The sequence below is a fragment of the Lampetra fluviatilis genome, unplaced genomic scaffold (genome assembly GCF_964198595.1).
Source record: "Lampetra fluviatilis unplaced genomic scaffold, kcLamFluv1.1 SCAFFOLD_393, whole genome shotgun sequence".
Classification (NCBI taxonomy): Eukaryota; Metazoa; Chordata; class Hyperoartia; order Petromyzontiformes; family Petromyzontidae; genus Lampetra; species Lampetra fluviatilis.
The window spans coordinates 30,001-40,361 of record NW_027621687.1 but is presented as its reverse complement, the minus strand read 5'-3'; the positions used below and the strand labels follow the sequence as shown (position 1 = coordinate 40,361).

The window sequence follows — 10,361 nt, the reverse complement described above, 5'->3', positions numbered from 1 at the left end:
CACGGCAGAAGCAGCACGTGGTTGTGGTGGTGGGGGCCGGAAATAGTAGGGGGGGGAAGGGGCAGGAAGTCGTAGGGGGGGATAGGGTGGGGGCCGGAAGAAGTTGGAGGGAGGAAAAGGGGGAGGGGCTAGAAGATGTTGGGGGGGGGGGAAGGGGTCACGTGGTCACGGTGCATCCGTTTCTTGGGTTTCACGATTAAATTGGTTCCTTGGGTTTCTCTGCCTATCGCCCCTCCCCCTATCCCCCTCGCCCCTCCCACTTTCCTCCTCGCCCCTCCCCCCTCGCCCCTCCCACTTTCTTAACCCCCCCCCCACTTTCCCCCTCGCCCCTCCCACTTTCCCCCTCGCCCCTCCCACTTTCCCAACCGCCCCTCCCACTTTCCCCCTCGCCCCTCCCCCCTCGCCCCTCCCACTTTTCCAACCGCCCCTCCCCCTTTCCCCACCGCCCCTCCCACTTTCGCTCTCGCCCCTCCCCCCTCCCCCCTCGCCCCTCCCACTTTCCCCCTCGCCCCTCCCCCTTGCCCAACCGCCCCTCCCACTTTCCCCTCGCCCCTCCCACTTTCCCCTCGCCCCTCCCCCTTTCCCCCTCGCCCCTTTCCCCCTCGCCCCTCCCACTTTCCCCCTCACCCCTCCCCCCCCTCGCCCCTCCCACTTTCCCCCTCGCCCCTCCCACTTTCCCCCCGCCCATCCCCCCTCGCCCCTCCCCCTTTCCCCCTCGCCCCTGCCACTTTCTCCCTCGCCCCTCCCCCCTCGCCCCTCCCACTTTCCCCCTCGCCCCTCCCCCCTCGCCCCTCCCCCTTTCTACATCGCCACTCCCCCCTCGCCCCTCCCACTTTCCCCCTCGCCCCAGCCACTTTCCCAACCGCCCCTCCCACTTTCCCCTCGCCCCTCCCACTTTCTCCTCGCCCCTCCCCCTTTCCCAACCGCCCCTCCCACTTTCCCAACCGCCCTCCCCCTTTCCTCATCGCCCCTCCCCCTTTCCCAACCGCCCCTCTCCCTTCCCCCCTCGCCCCTCCCCTTCGCCCCTCCTACTTTCCCCCTAGCTCCTCCCCCTTTTTCCCTCGCTCCTCCCCCCTCCCACTTTCCCCCTCCCCCCTCGCCCCTCCCACTTTCCCCCTCGCCCCTCCCACTTTCTCCTTCGCCCCTCCCCCTTTCACTCTCGCCCCTCCCACTTTCTCCCTCGCCCCTCCCCCTTTCACTCTCGCCCCTCCTACTTTCCTCCTCGCCCCTCCCCCCTCGCCCCTCCCCCTTTCCCCTCGCCCCTCCCACTTTCTTTCTCGCCCCTCCCCCCTCGCCCCTCCCACTTTCCCAACCGCCCCTCCCCTTCGCCCCTCCCCCTTTCTCCATCGCCCCTCCCCCCTCGCCCTTCCCACTTTCCCTCTCGCCCCTCCCACTTTCCCTCTCGCCCCTCCCACTTTCCCTCTCGCCCCTCCCACTTTCCCCCTCGCCCCTCCCCCCTCGCCCCTCCCCCTTTCCCCTCGCCCCTCCCACTTTCTTTCTCGCCCCTCCCCCCTCGCCCCTCCCACTTTCCCAACCGCCCCTCCCCTTCGCCCCTCCCCCTTTCTCCATCGCCCCTCCCCCCTCGCCCTTCCCACTTTCCCTCTCGCCCCTCCCACTTTCCCTCTCGCCCCTCCCACTTTCCCTCTCGCCCCTCCCACTTTCCCCCTCGCCCCTCCCCCTTTCCCAACCGCCCTCCCCCTTTCCCAACCGCCCCTCCCACTTTCTCTCTCGCCCCTCCCACTTTCCCCCTCGCCCCTCCCACTTTCTCTCTCGCCCCTCCCCCTTTCCCTCTCGCCCCTCCCACTTTCCCCCTCGCCCCTCCCCCTTTCCCAACCGCCCCTCCCCACCTCCCCAATAGCAGCAATGGCGGCATCTCTTGTCCAGGCCTCCTGAGGAAAACCTCTCCCTCCTCTCGCGTCTCTCTCAGCTCCCCGTTCCCCCTCCTCCTCCTCCCCCCTCCTCCTCCTCGTCGCTCGCTCCATCTCCTCGCTCGTTCCACCTCCTCGCCGCGAGGAGGAGTTTCGTTTCGCCGTGAGGGGAAGTCGAGAGAGACGCCCGCCTTCTGCTCGCCCGCCTAGGCCGCAAGCCTCAGGCTTCGGCCTAGTCCGCGTCGTGAGTTGATGTTTTGATGTTTAAATTGATTTTAATTAATTGATTAAAAAAAAAGAGCCGCTCGCCTCTCGTTTGACGATGTCGACGTCTCGTCCATTGCCTTCGTTGCGCTCGCTTTGTTTGATGGTGGTGGTGGTGATAGTGGGGGGGTTCTGGTGGTTGATGTGGTTGTTTGTCTGTGGGAGCGGTGGGGCAGCGGTTAGCGCGCCGCGCTCCCCTCTGTGTGTGTGCCACAGTGCCGGTAGATCTAATAGGTTCTACTAAAAGCACTTGCCCCTACAGCCCTTGCTGGAGGCTACCTGGGGTAGCTTTGCCTTTGTCTCAGCACTTGCCCCTACAGCCCTGCTAGAGGCTACCTGGGGGAGCTTTGTGTGTGTCTCAGCACTTGCCCCTACAGCCCTGTTAGAGGCTACCTGGGGGAGCTTTGTGTGTGTCTCAGCACTTGCCCCGGCATCTCTGCTAGAGGCTACCTGGGGGAGCTTTGTCTCAGCACTTGCCCCTACAGCCCTGCTAGAGGCTACCTGGGGTAGCTTTGTGTGTGTCTCAGCACTTGCCCCTACAGCCCTGCTGGAGGCTACCTGGGGAAGCTTTGTCTCAGCACTTGCCCTTACAGCCCTGCTAGAGGCTACCTGGGGGAGCTTTGTGTGTGTCTCAGCACTTGCCCCTGCAGCCCTGCTAGAGGCTACCTGGGGGAGCTTTGCCTTTATCTCAGCACTTGCCCCTACAGCCCTGCTAGAGGCTACCTGGGGGAGCTTTGTCTTTGTCTCAGCACTTGCCCCTGCAGCCCTGCTAGAGGCTACCTGGGGGAGCTTTGTCTTTGTCTCAGCACTTGCCCCTGCAGCCCTGCTAGAGGCTACCTGGGGGAGCTTTGTGTGTGTCTCAGCACTTGCCCCTGCAGCCCTGCTAGAGGCTACCTGAGGGAGCTTTGTCTGTGTCTCAGCACTTGCCCTACAGCCCTGCTAGAGGCTACCTGGGGGAGCTTTGTCTTTGTCTCAGCACTTGCCCCTGCAGCCCTGCTAGAGGCTACCTGGGGGAGCTTTGTCTTTGTCTCAGCACTTGCCCCTGCAGCCCTGTTAGAGGCTACCTGGGGGAGCTTTGTCTTTGTCTCAGCACTTGCCCCTGCAGCCCTGCTAGAGGCTACCTGGGGGAGCTTTGCCTTTGTCTCAGCACTTGCCCCTGCAGCCCTGCTAGAGGCTACCTGGGGGAGCTTTGTCTTTGTCTCAGCACTTGCCCCTGCAGCCCTGCTAGAGCCTACCTGGGGTAGCTTTGTCTGTGTCTCAGCACTTGCCCCTGCAGCCCTGCTAGAGGCTACCTGGGGGAGCTTTGTGTGTGTCTCAGCACTTGCCCCTGCAGCCCTGCTAGAGGCTACCTGGGGGAGCTTTGCCTTTATCTCAGCACTTGCCCCTACAGCCCTGCTAGAGGCTACCTGGGGGAGCTTTGCCTTTATCTCAGCACTTGCCCCTACAGCCCTGCTAGAGGCTACCTGGGGGAGCTTTGTCTGTGTCTCAGCACTTGCCCCTACAGCCCTGCAGGAGGCTACCTGGGGGAGCTTTGTCTTTGTCTCAGCACTTGCCCCTGCAGCCCTGCTAGAGGCTACCTGGGGGAGCTTTGTCTGTGTCTCAGCACTTGCCCCTGCAGCCCTGCTAGAGGCTACCTGGGGGAGCTTTGTCTGTGTCTCAGCACTTGCCCCTACAGCCCTGCTGGAGGCTACCTGGGGGAGCTTTGCCTTTATCTCAGCACTTGCCCCGGCATCTCTGCTAGAGGCTACCTGGGGGAGCTTTGTCTTTGTCTCAGCACTTGCCCCTGCAGCCCTGCTAGAGGCTACCTGGGGGAGCTTTGCGTGTGTCTCAGCACTTGCCCCTACAGCCCTGCTAGAGGCTACCTGGGGGAGCTTTGCCTGTGTCTCAGCACTTGCCCCTACAGCCCTGCTAGAGGCTACCTGGGGGAGCTTTGCCTGTGTCTCAGCACTTGCCCCTACAGCCCTGCTAGAGGCTACCTGGGGGAGCTTTGTGTGTGTCTCAGCACTTGCCCCTGCAGCCCTGCTAGAGGCTACCTGGGGGAGCTTTGTGTGTGTCTCAGCACTTGCCCCTGCAGCCCTGCTAGAGGCTACCTGGGGGAGCTTTGTCTGTGTCTCAGCACTTGCCCCTGCAGCCCTGCTAGAGGCTACCTGGGGGAGCTTTGTCTGTGTCTCAGCACTTGCCCCTACAGCCCTGCTGGAGGCTACCTGGGGGAGCTTTGCCTTTATCTCAGCACTTGCCCCGGCATCTCTGCTAGAGGCTACCTGGGGGAGCTTTGTCTTTGTCTCAGCACTTGCCCCTGCAGCCCTGCTAGAGGCTACCTGGGGGAGCTTTGCGTGTGTCTCAGCACTTGCCCCTACAGCCCTGCTAGAGGCTACCTGGGGGAGCTTTGCCTGTGTCTCAGCACTTGCCCCTACAGCCCTGCTAGAGGCTACCTGGGGGAGCTTTGTCTGTGTCTCAGCACTTGCCCCTACAGCCCTGCTAGAGGCTACCTGGGGGAGCTTTGTGTGTGTCTCAGCACTTGCCCCTGCAGCCCTGCTAGAGGCTACCTGGGGGAGCTTTGTCTGTGTCTCAGCACTTGCCCCTGCAGCCCTGCTAGAGGCTACCTGGGGGAGCTTTGTGTGTGTCTCAGCACTTGCCCCTGCAGCCCTGCTAGAGGCTACCTGGGGGAGCTTTGTCTCAGCACTTGCCCCTGCAGCCCTGCTAGAGGCTACCTGGGGGAGCTTTGCCTTTGTCTCAGCACTTGCCCCTGCAGCCCTGCTAGAGGCTACCTGGGGGAGCTTTGCCTTTGTCTCAGCACTTGCCCCTGCAGCCCTGCTAGAGGCTACCTGGGGGAGCTTTGCCTTTGTCTCAGCACTTGCCCCTGCAGCCCTGCTAGAGGCTACCTGGGGGAGCTTTGTATAAAATCCTCTCTCTAACCCTCCCCCCCCCCTCTCTCTCCTCCGCCCTTCAGGGAAGGCTCGTGGGCTGTTGTTGACTTCAAGCTGCAACCACCACAACAACAACAACCACAACAACAACAACCACCACCACAACAACAACAACAACCACAACAACCACCACCACCACCACCACCCTCCTCACGAAGCTCCCCACGTCACCGCCCCCCCCCCCCCTCCTGTCTCCCCGCCATGCTGGACAGAGACCCAGGGTGAGTGTCAGGTCAGAGGTCGCAACCGGGTACCCGATACCCATCTACCTTACCCGGCCACCCGTACACGGGTACGGGTAGGGTACGGGCAGGGTACGGGCAGGGTACGGGTAGGGTGCGGGTATGGTACGGGTAGGGTAGGGGTAGGGTACGGGTAGGGTACGGGAAGGGTACGGGTAGGGTACGGGTAGGGTACGGGTAGGGTAGGGTACGGGTAGGGTACGGGTAGGGTAGGGTACGGGTAGGGTACGGGTAGGGTACGGGTAGGGTACGGGTAGGGTACGGGTAGGGTACGGGTATGGTACGGGTATGGTACGGGTAGGGTACGGGTACGGGTAGGGTAGGGTACGGGTAGGGTACGGGTATGGTACGGGTAGGGTACGGGTATGGGACGGGTAGGGTACGGGTAGGGTACAGGTAGGGTACTGGTAGGGTATGGGTAGAGTACGGGTATGGGACGGGTATGGGACGGGTAGGGTACGGGTAGGGTATGGGTAGGGTACGGGTAGGGTACGGGTAGGGTATGGGTAGGGTACGGGTAGGGTACGGGTAGGGTACGGGTAGGGTAGAGTACGGGTAGGGTACGGGTGTGGTACGGGTAGGGTACGGGTAGGGTACGGGTAGGGTAGGGTACGGGTAGGGTACGGGTACAAGTAGGGTATGGGTAGGGTACGGGTAGGGTACAAGTAGGGTACGGGTAGGGTACGGGTAGGGTACAAGTAGGGTACGGGTAGGGTACGGGTAGGGTACAAGTAGGGTACGGGTAGGGTACGGGTAGGGTACAAGTAGGGTACGGGTAGGGTACGGGTAGGGTACAAGTAGGGTACGGGTAGGGTACGGGTAGGGTACAAGTAGGGTACGGGTAGGGTACGGGTAGGGTACAAGTAGGGTACGGGTAGGGTACGGGTAGGGTACAAGTAGGGTACGGGTAGGGTACAAGTAGGGTACGGGTAGGGTACGGGTAGGGTACAAGTAGGGTACGGGTAGGGTACGGGTAGGGTACGGGTGTGGTACGGGTAGGGTACGGGTAGGGTAGGGGTAGGGTACGGGTAGGGTACGGGTAGGGTATGTTACGGGTAGGGTACGGGTATGGCCGGGTACGGGTAGGGTACGGGTAGGGTACGGGTAGGGTACGGGTAGGGTATGGTACGGGTAGGGTACGGGTAGGGTATGGATAGGGTACGGGTAGGGTAGGGTACGGGTAGGGTACGGGTATGGTATGGTACGGGTAGGGTACGGGTAGGGTACGGGTAGGGTACGGGTATGGGTATGGTACGGGTACAAGTAGGGTACGGGTAGGGTACGGGTAGGGTACGGGTATGGCCGGGTACGGGTACGGGTAGGGTACGGGTAGGGTACGGGTAGGGTACGGGTACGGGTAGGGTACGGGTAGGGTACGGGTAGGGTACGGGTAGGGTAGGGTACGGGTATGGCCGGGTACGGGTAGGGTACGGGTAGGGTACGGGTAGGGAAGGGTACGGGTAGGGTACGGGTAGGGTACGGGTAGGGAAGGGTACGGGTAGGGTACGGGTAGGGAAGGGTAGGGTACGGGTAGGGTACGGGTAGGGTACGGGTATGGCCGGGTACGGGTAGGGTACGGGTAGGGAAGGGTACGGGTAGACCGTGAGTCACTGGTGGTGGTGGTGGTTGTTGTGGTGGTGGTGGTGATGGTGATGGTGGTGGTGGTGATGGTGGTGGTGGTGGTTGTTGTGGTGGTGGTGGTGATGGTGATGGTGGTGGTGGTGATGGTGGTGATGGTGGTGGTGGTGATGGTGGTGATGGTGGTGGTGGTGATGGTGGTGGTGATGGTGGTGGTGGTGATGGTGGTGGTGATGGTAGTGGTGGTGATGATGGTGGTGGTGATGGTGATGGTGGTGATGGTGGTGATGGTGGTGGTGATGGTAGTGGTGGTGATGATGGTGGTGGTGATGGTGATGGTGGTGATGGTGGTGATGGTGGTGGTGGTGATGGTGGTGGTGATGGTGGTGGTGGTGATGGTGGTGATGGTGATGGTGGTGATGGTGGTGGTTGTTGTGGTGGTGGTGGTGATGGTGATGGTGGTGATGGTGGTGGTGGTGATGGTGGTGGTGATGGTGGTGGTGGTGATGGTGGTGATGGTGGTGGTGATGGTAGTGGTGGTGATGATGGTGGTGGTGATGGTGATGGTGGTGATGGTGGTGATGGTGGTGGTGGTGATGGTGGTGGTGATGGTGGTGGTGGTGATGGTGGTGATGGTGATGGTGGTGATGGTGGTGGTGGTGATGGTGGTGGTGATGGTGGTGGTGGTGATGGTGGTGATGGTGATGGTGGTGATGGTGGTGGTTGTTGTGGTGGTGGTGGTGATGGTGATGGTGGTGGTGGTGATGGTGGTGGTGGTGGTTGTTGTGGTGGTGGTGGTGATGGTGATGGTGGTGGTGGTGATGGTGGTGATGGTGGTGGTGGTGATGGTGGTGATGGTGGTGGTGGTGATGGTGGTGGTGATGGTGGTGGTGGTGATGGTGGTGATGGTGGTGGTGATGGTAGTGGTGGTGATGATGGTGGTGGTGATGGTGATGGTGGTGATGGTGGTGATGGTGGTGGTGATGGTAGTGGTGGTGATGATGGTGGTGGTGATGGTGATGGTGGTGATGGTGGTGATGGTGGTGGTGGTGATGGTGGTGGTGATGGTGGTGGTGGTGATGGTGGTGATGGTGATGGTGGTGATGGTGGTGGTTGTTGTGGTGGTGGTGGTGATGGTGATGGTGGTGATGGTGGTGGTGGTGATGGTGGTGGTGATGGTGGTGGTGGTGATGGTGGTGATGGTGGTGGTGATGGTAGTGGTGGTGATGATGGTGGTGGTGATGGTGATGGTGGTGATGGTGGTGATGGTGGTGGTGGTGATGGTGGTGGTGATGGTGGTGGTGGTGATGGTGGTGATGGTGGTGGTGGTGATGGTGGTGGTGGTGATGGTGGTGGTGATGGTGGTGGTGATGGTGGTGGTGGTGATGGTGGTGATGGTGATGGTGGTGATGGTGGTGGTTGTTGTGGTGGTGGTGGTGATGGTGATGGTGGTGATGGTGGTGGTGGTGATGGTGGTGGTGATGGTGGTGGTGGTGATGGTGGTGATGGTGGTGGTGATGGTAGTGGTGGTGATGGTGATGGTGGTGATGGTGGTGATGGTGGTGGTGATGGTAGTGGTGGTGATGATGGTGGTGGTGGTGGTGATGGTGGTGATGGTGGTGATGGTGGTGGTGGTGATGGTGGTGGTGATGGTGGTGGTGGTGATGGTGGTGATGGTGATGGTGGTGATGGTGGTGGTTGTTGTGGTGGTGGTGGTGATGGTGATGGTGGTGATGGTGGTGGTGGTGATGGTGGTGGTGATGGTGGTGGTGGTGATGGTGGTGATGGTGGTGGTGGTGATGGTGGTGATGGTGGTGGTTGTTGTGGTGGTGGTGGTGATGGTGATGGTGGTGGTGGTGATGGTGGTGGTGGTGGTTGTTGTGGTGGTGGTGGTGATGGTGATGGTGGTGGTGGTGATGGTGGTGATGGTGGTGGTGGTGATGGTGGTGATGGTGGTGGTGGTGATGGTGGTGGTGATGGTGGTGGTGGTGATGGTGGTGATGGTGGTGGTGATGGTAGTGGTGGTGATGATGGTGGTGGTGATGGTGATGGTGGTGATGGTGGTGATGGTGGTGGTGATGGTAGTGGTGGTGATGATGGTGGTGGTGATGGTGATGGTGGTGATGGTGGTGATGGTGGTGGTGGTGATGGTGGTGGTGATGGTGGTGGTGGTGATGGTGGTGATGGTGATGGTGGTGATGGTGGTGGTTGTTGTGGTGGTGGTGGTGATGGTGATGGTGGTGATGGTGGTGGTGGTGATGGTGGTGGTGATGGTGGTGGTGGTGATGGTGGTGATGGTGGTGGTGATGGTAGTGGTGGTGATGATGGTGGTGGTGATGGTGATGGTGGTGATGGTGGTGATGGTGGTGGTGGTGATGGTGGTGGTGATGGTGGTGGTGGTGATGGTGGTGATGGTGATGGTGGTGATGGTGGTGGTGGTGGTGATGGTGGTGGTGATGGTGGTGGTGGTGATGGTGGTGATGGTGATGGTGGTGATGGTGGTGGTTGTTGTGGTGGTGGTGGTGATGGTGATGGTGGTGGTGGTGATGGTGGTGGTGGTGGTTGTTGTGGTGGTGGTGGTGATGGTGATGGTGGTGGTGGTGATGGTGGTGATGGTGGTGGTGGTGATGGTGGTGATGGTGGTGGTGGTGATGGTGGTGGTGATGGTGGTGGTGGTGATGGTGGTGATGGTGGTGGTGATGGTAGTGGTGGTGATGATGGTGGTGGTGATGGTGATGGTGGTGATGGTGGTGATGGTGGTGGTGATGGTAGTGGTGGTGATGATGGTGGTGGTGATGGTGATGGTGGTGATGGTGGTGATGGTGGTGGTGGTGATGGTGGTGGTGATGGTGGTGGTGGTGATGGTGGTGATGGTGATGGTGGTGATGGTGGTGGTTGTTGTGGTGGTGGTGGTGATGGTGATGGTGGTGATGGTGGTGGTGGTGATGGTGGTGGTGATGGTGGTGGTGGTGATGGTGGTGATGGTGGTGGTGATGGTAGTGGTGGTGATGATGGTGGTGGTGATGGTGATGGTGGTGATGGTGGTGATGGTGGTGGTGGTGATGGTGGTGGTGATGGTGGTGGTGGTGATGGTGGTGATGGTGATGGTGGTGATGGTGGTGGTGGTGATGGTGGTGGTGATGGTGGTGGTGGTGATGGTGGTGATGGTGATGGTGGTGATGGTGGTGGTTGTTGTGGTGGTGGTGGTGATGGTGATGGTGGTGATGGTGGTGGTGGTGATGGTGGTGGTGATGGTGGTGGTGGTGATGGTGGTGATGGTGGTGGTGATGGTAGTGGTGGTGATGATGGTGGTGGTGATGGTGATGGTGGTGATGGTGGTGATGGTGGTGGTGATGGTAGTGGTGGTGATGATGGTGGTGGTGATGGTGATGGTGGTGATGGTGGTGATGGTGGTGGTGGTGATGGTGGTGGTGATGGTGGTGGTGGTGATGGTGGTGATGGTGATGGTGGTGATGGTGGTG

At 60.7% G+C, this 10,361-nt stretch overlaps 1 protein-coding gene across 1 annotated transcript in view; it reads left to right on the top strand.

Annotated features, from left to right (window-relative positions):
- Positions 1–1,844: 1,844 nt before the first annotated feature.
- Positions 1,845–10,361, top strand: part of LOC144955576 (LIM domain-binding protein 1-like) — a gene marked incomplete at its 3' end in the record, with an annotated part of 37,513 nt that continues 28,996 nt past the window's right edge. The window contains exons 1-2 of the mRNA XM_078885751.1: positions 1,845–2,112; positions 5,083–5,280. Coding sequence (XP_078741877.1) covers positions 5,261–5,280 — 20 coding nt within the window. The remainder of the gene's footprint in view (positions 2,113–5,082; positions 5,281–10,361) is intronic.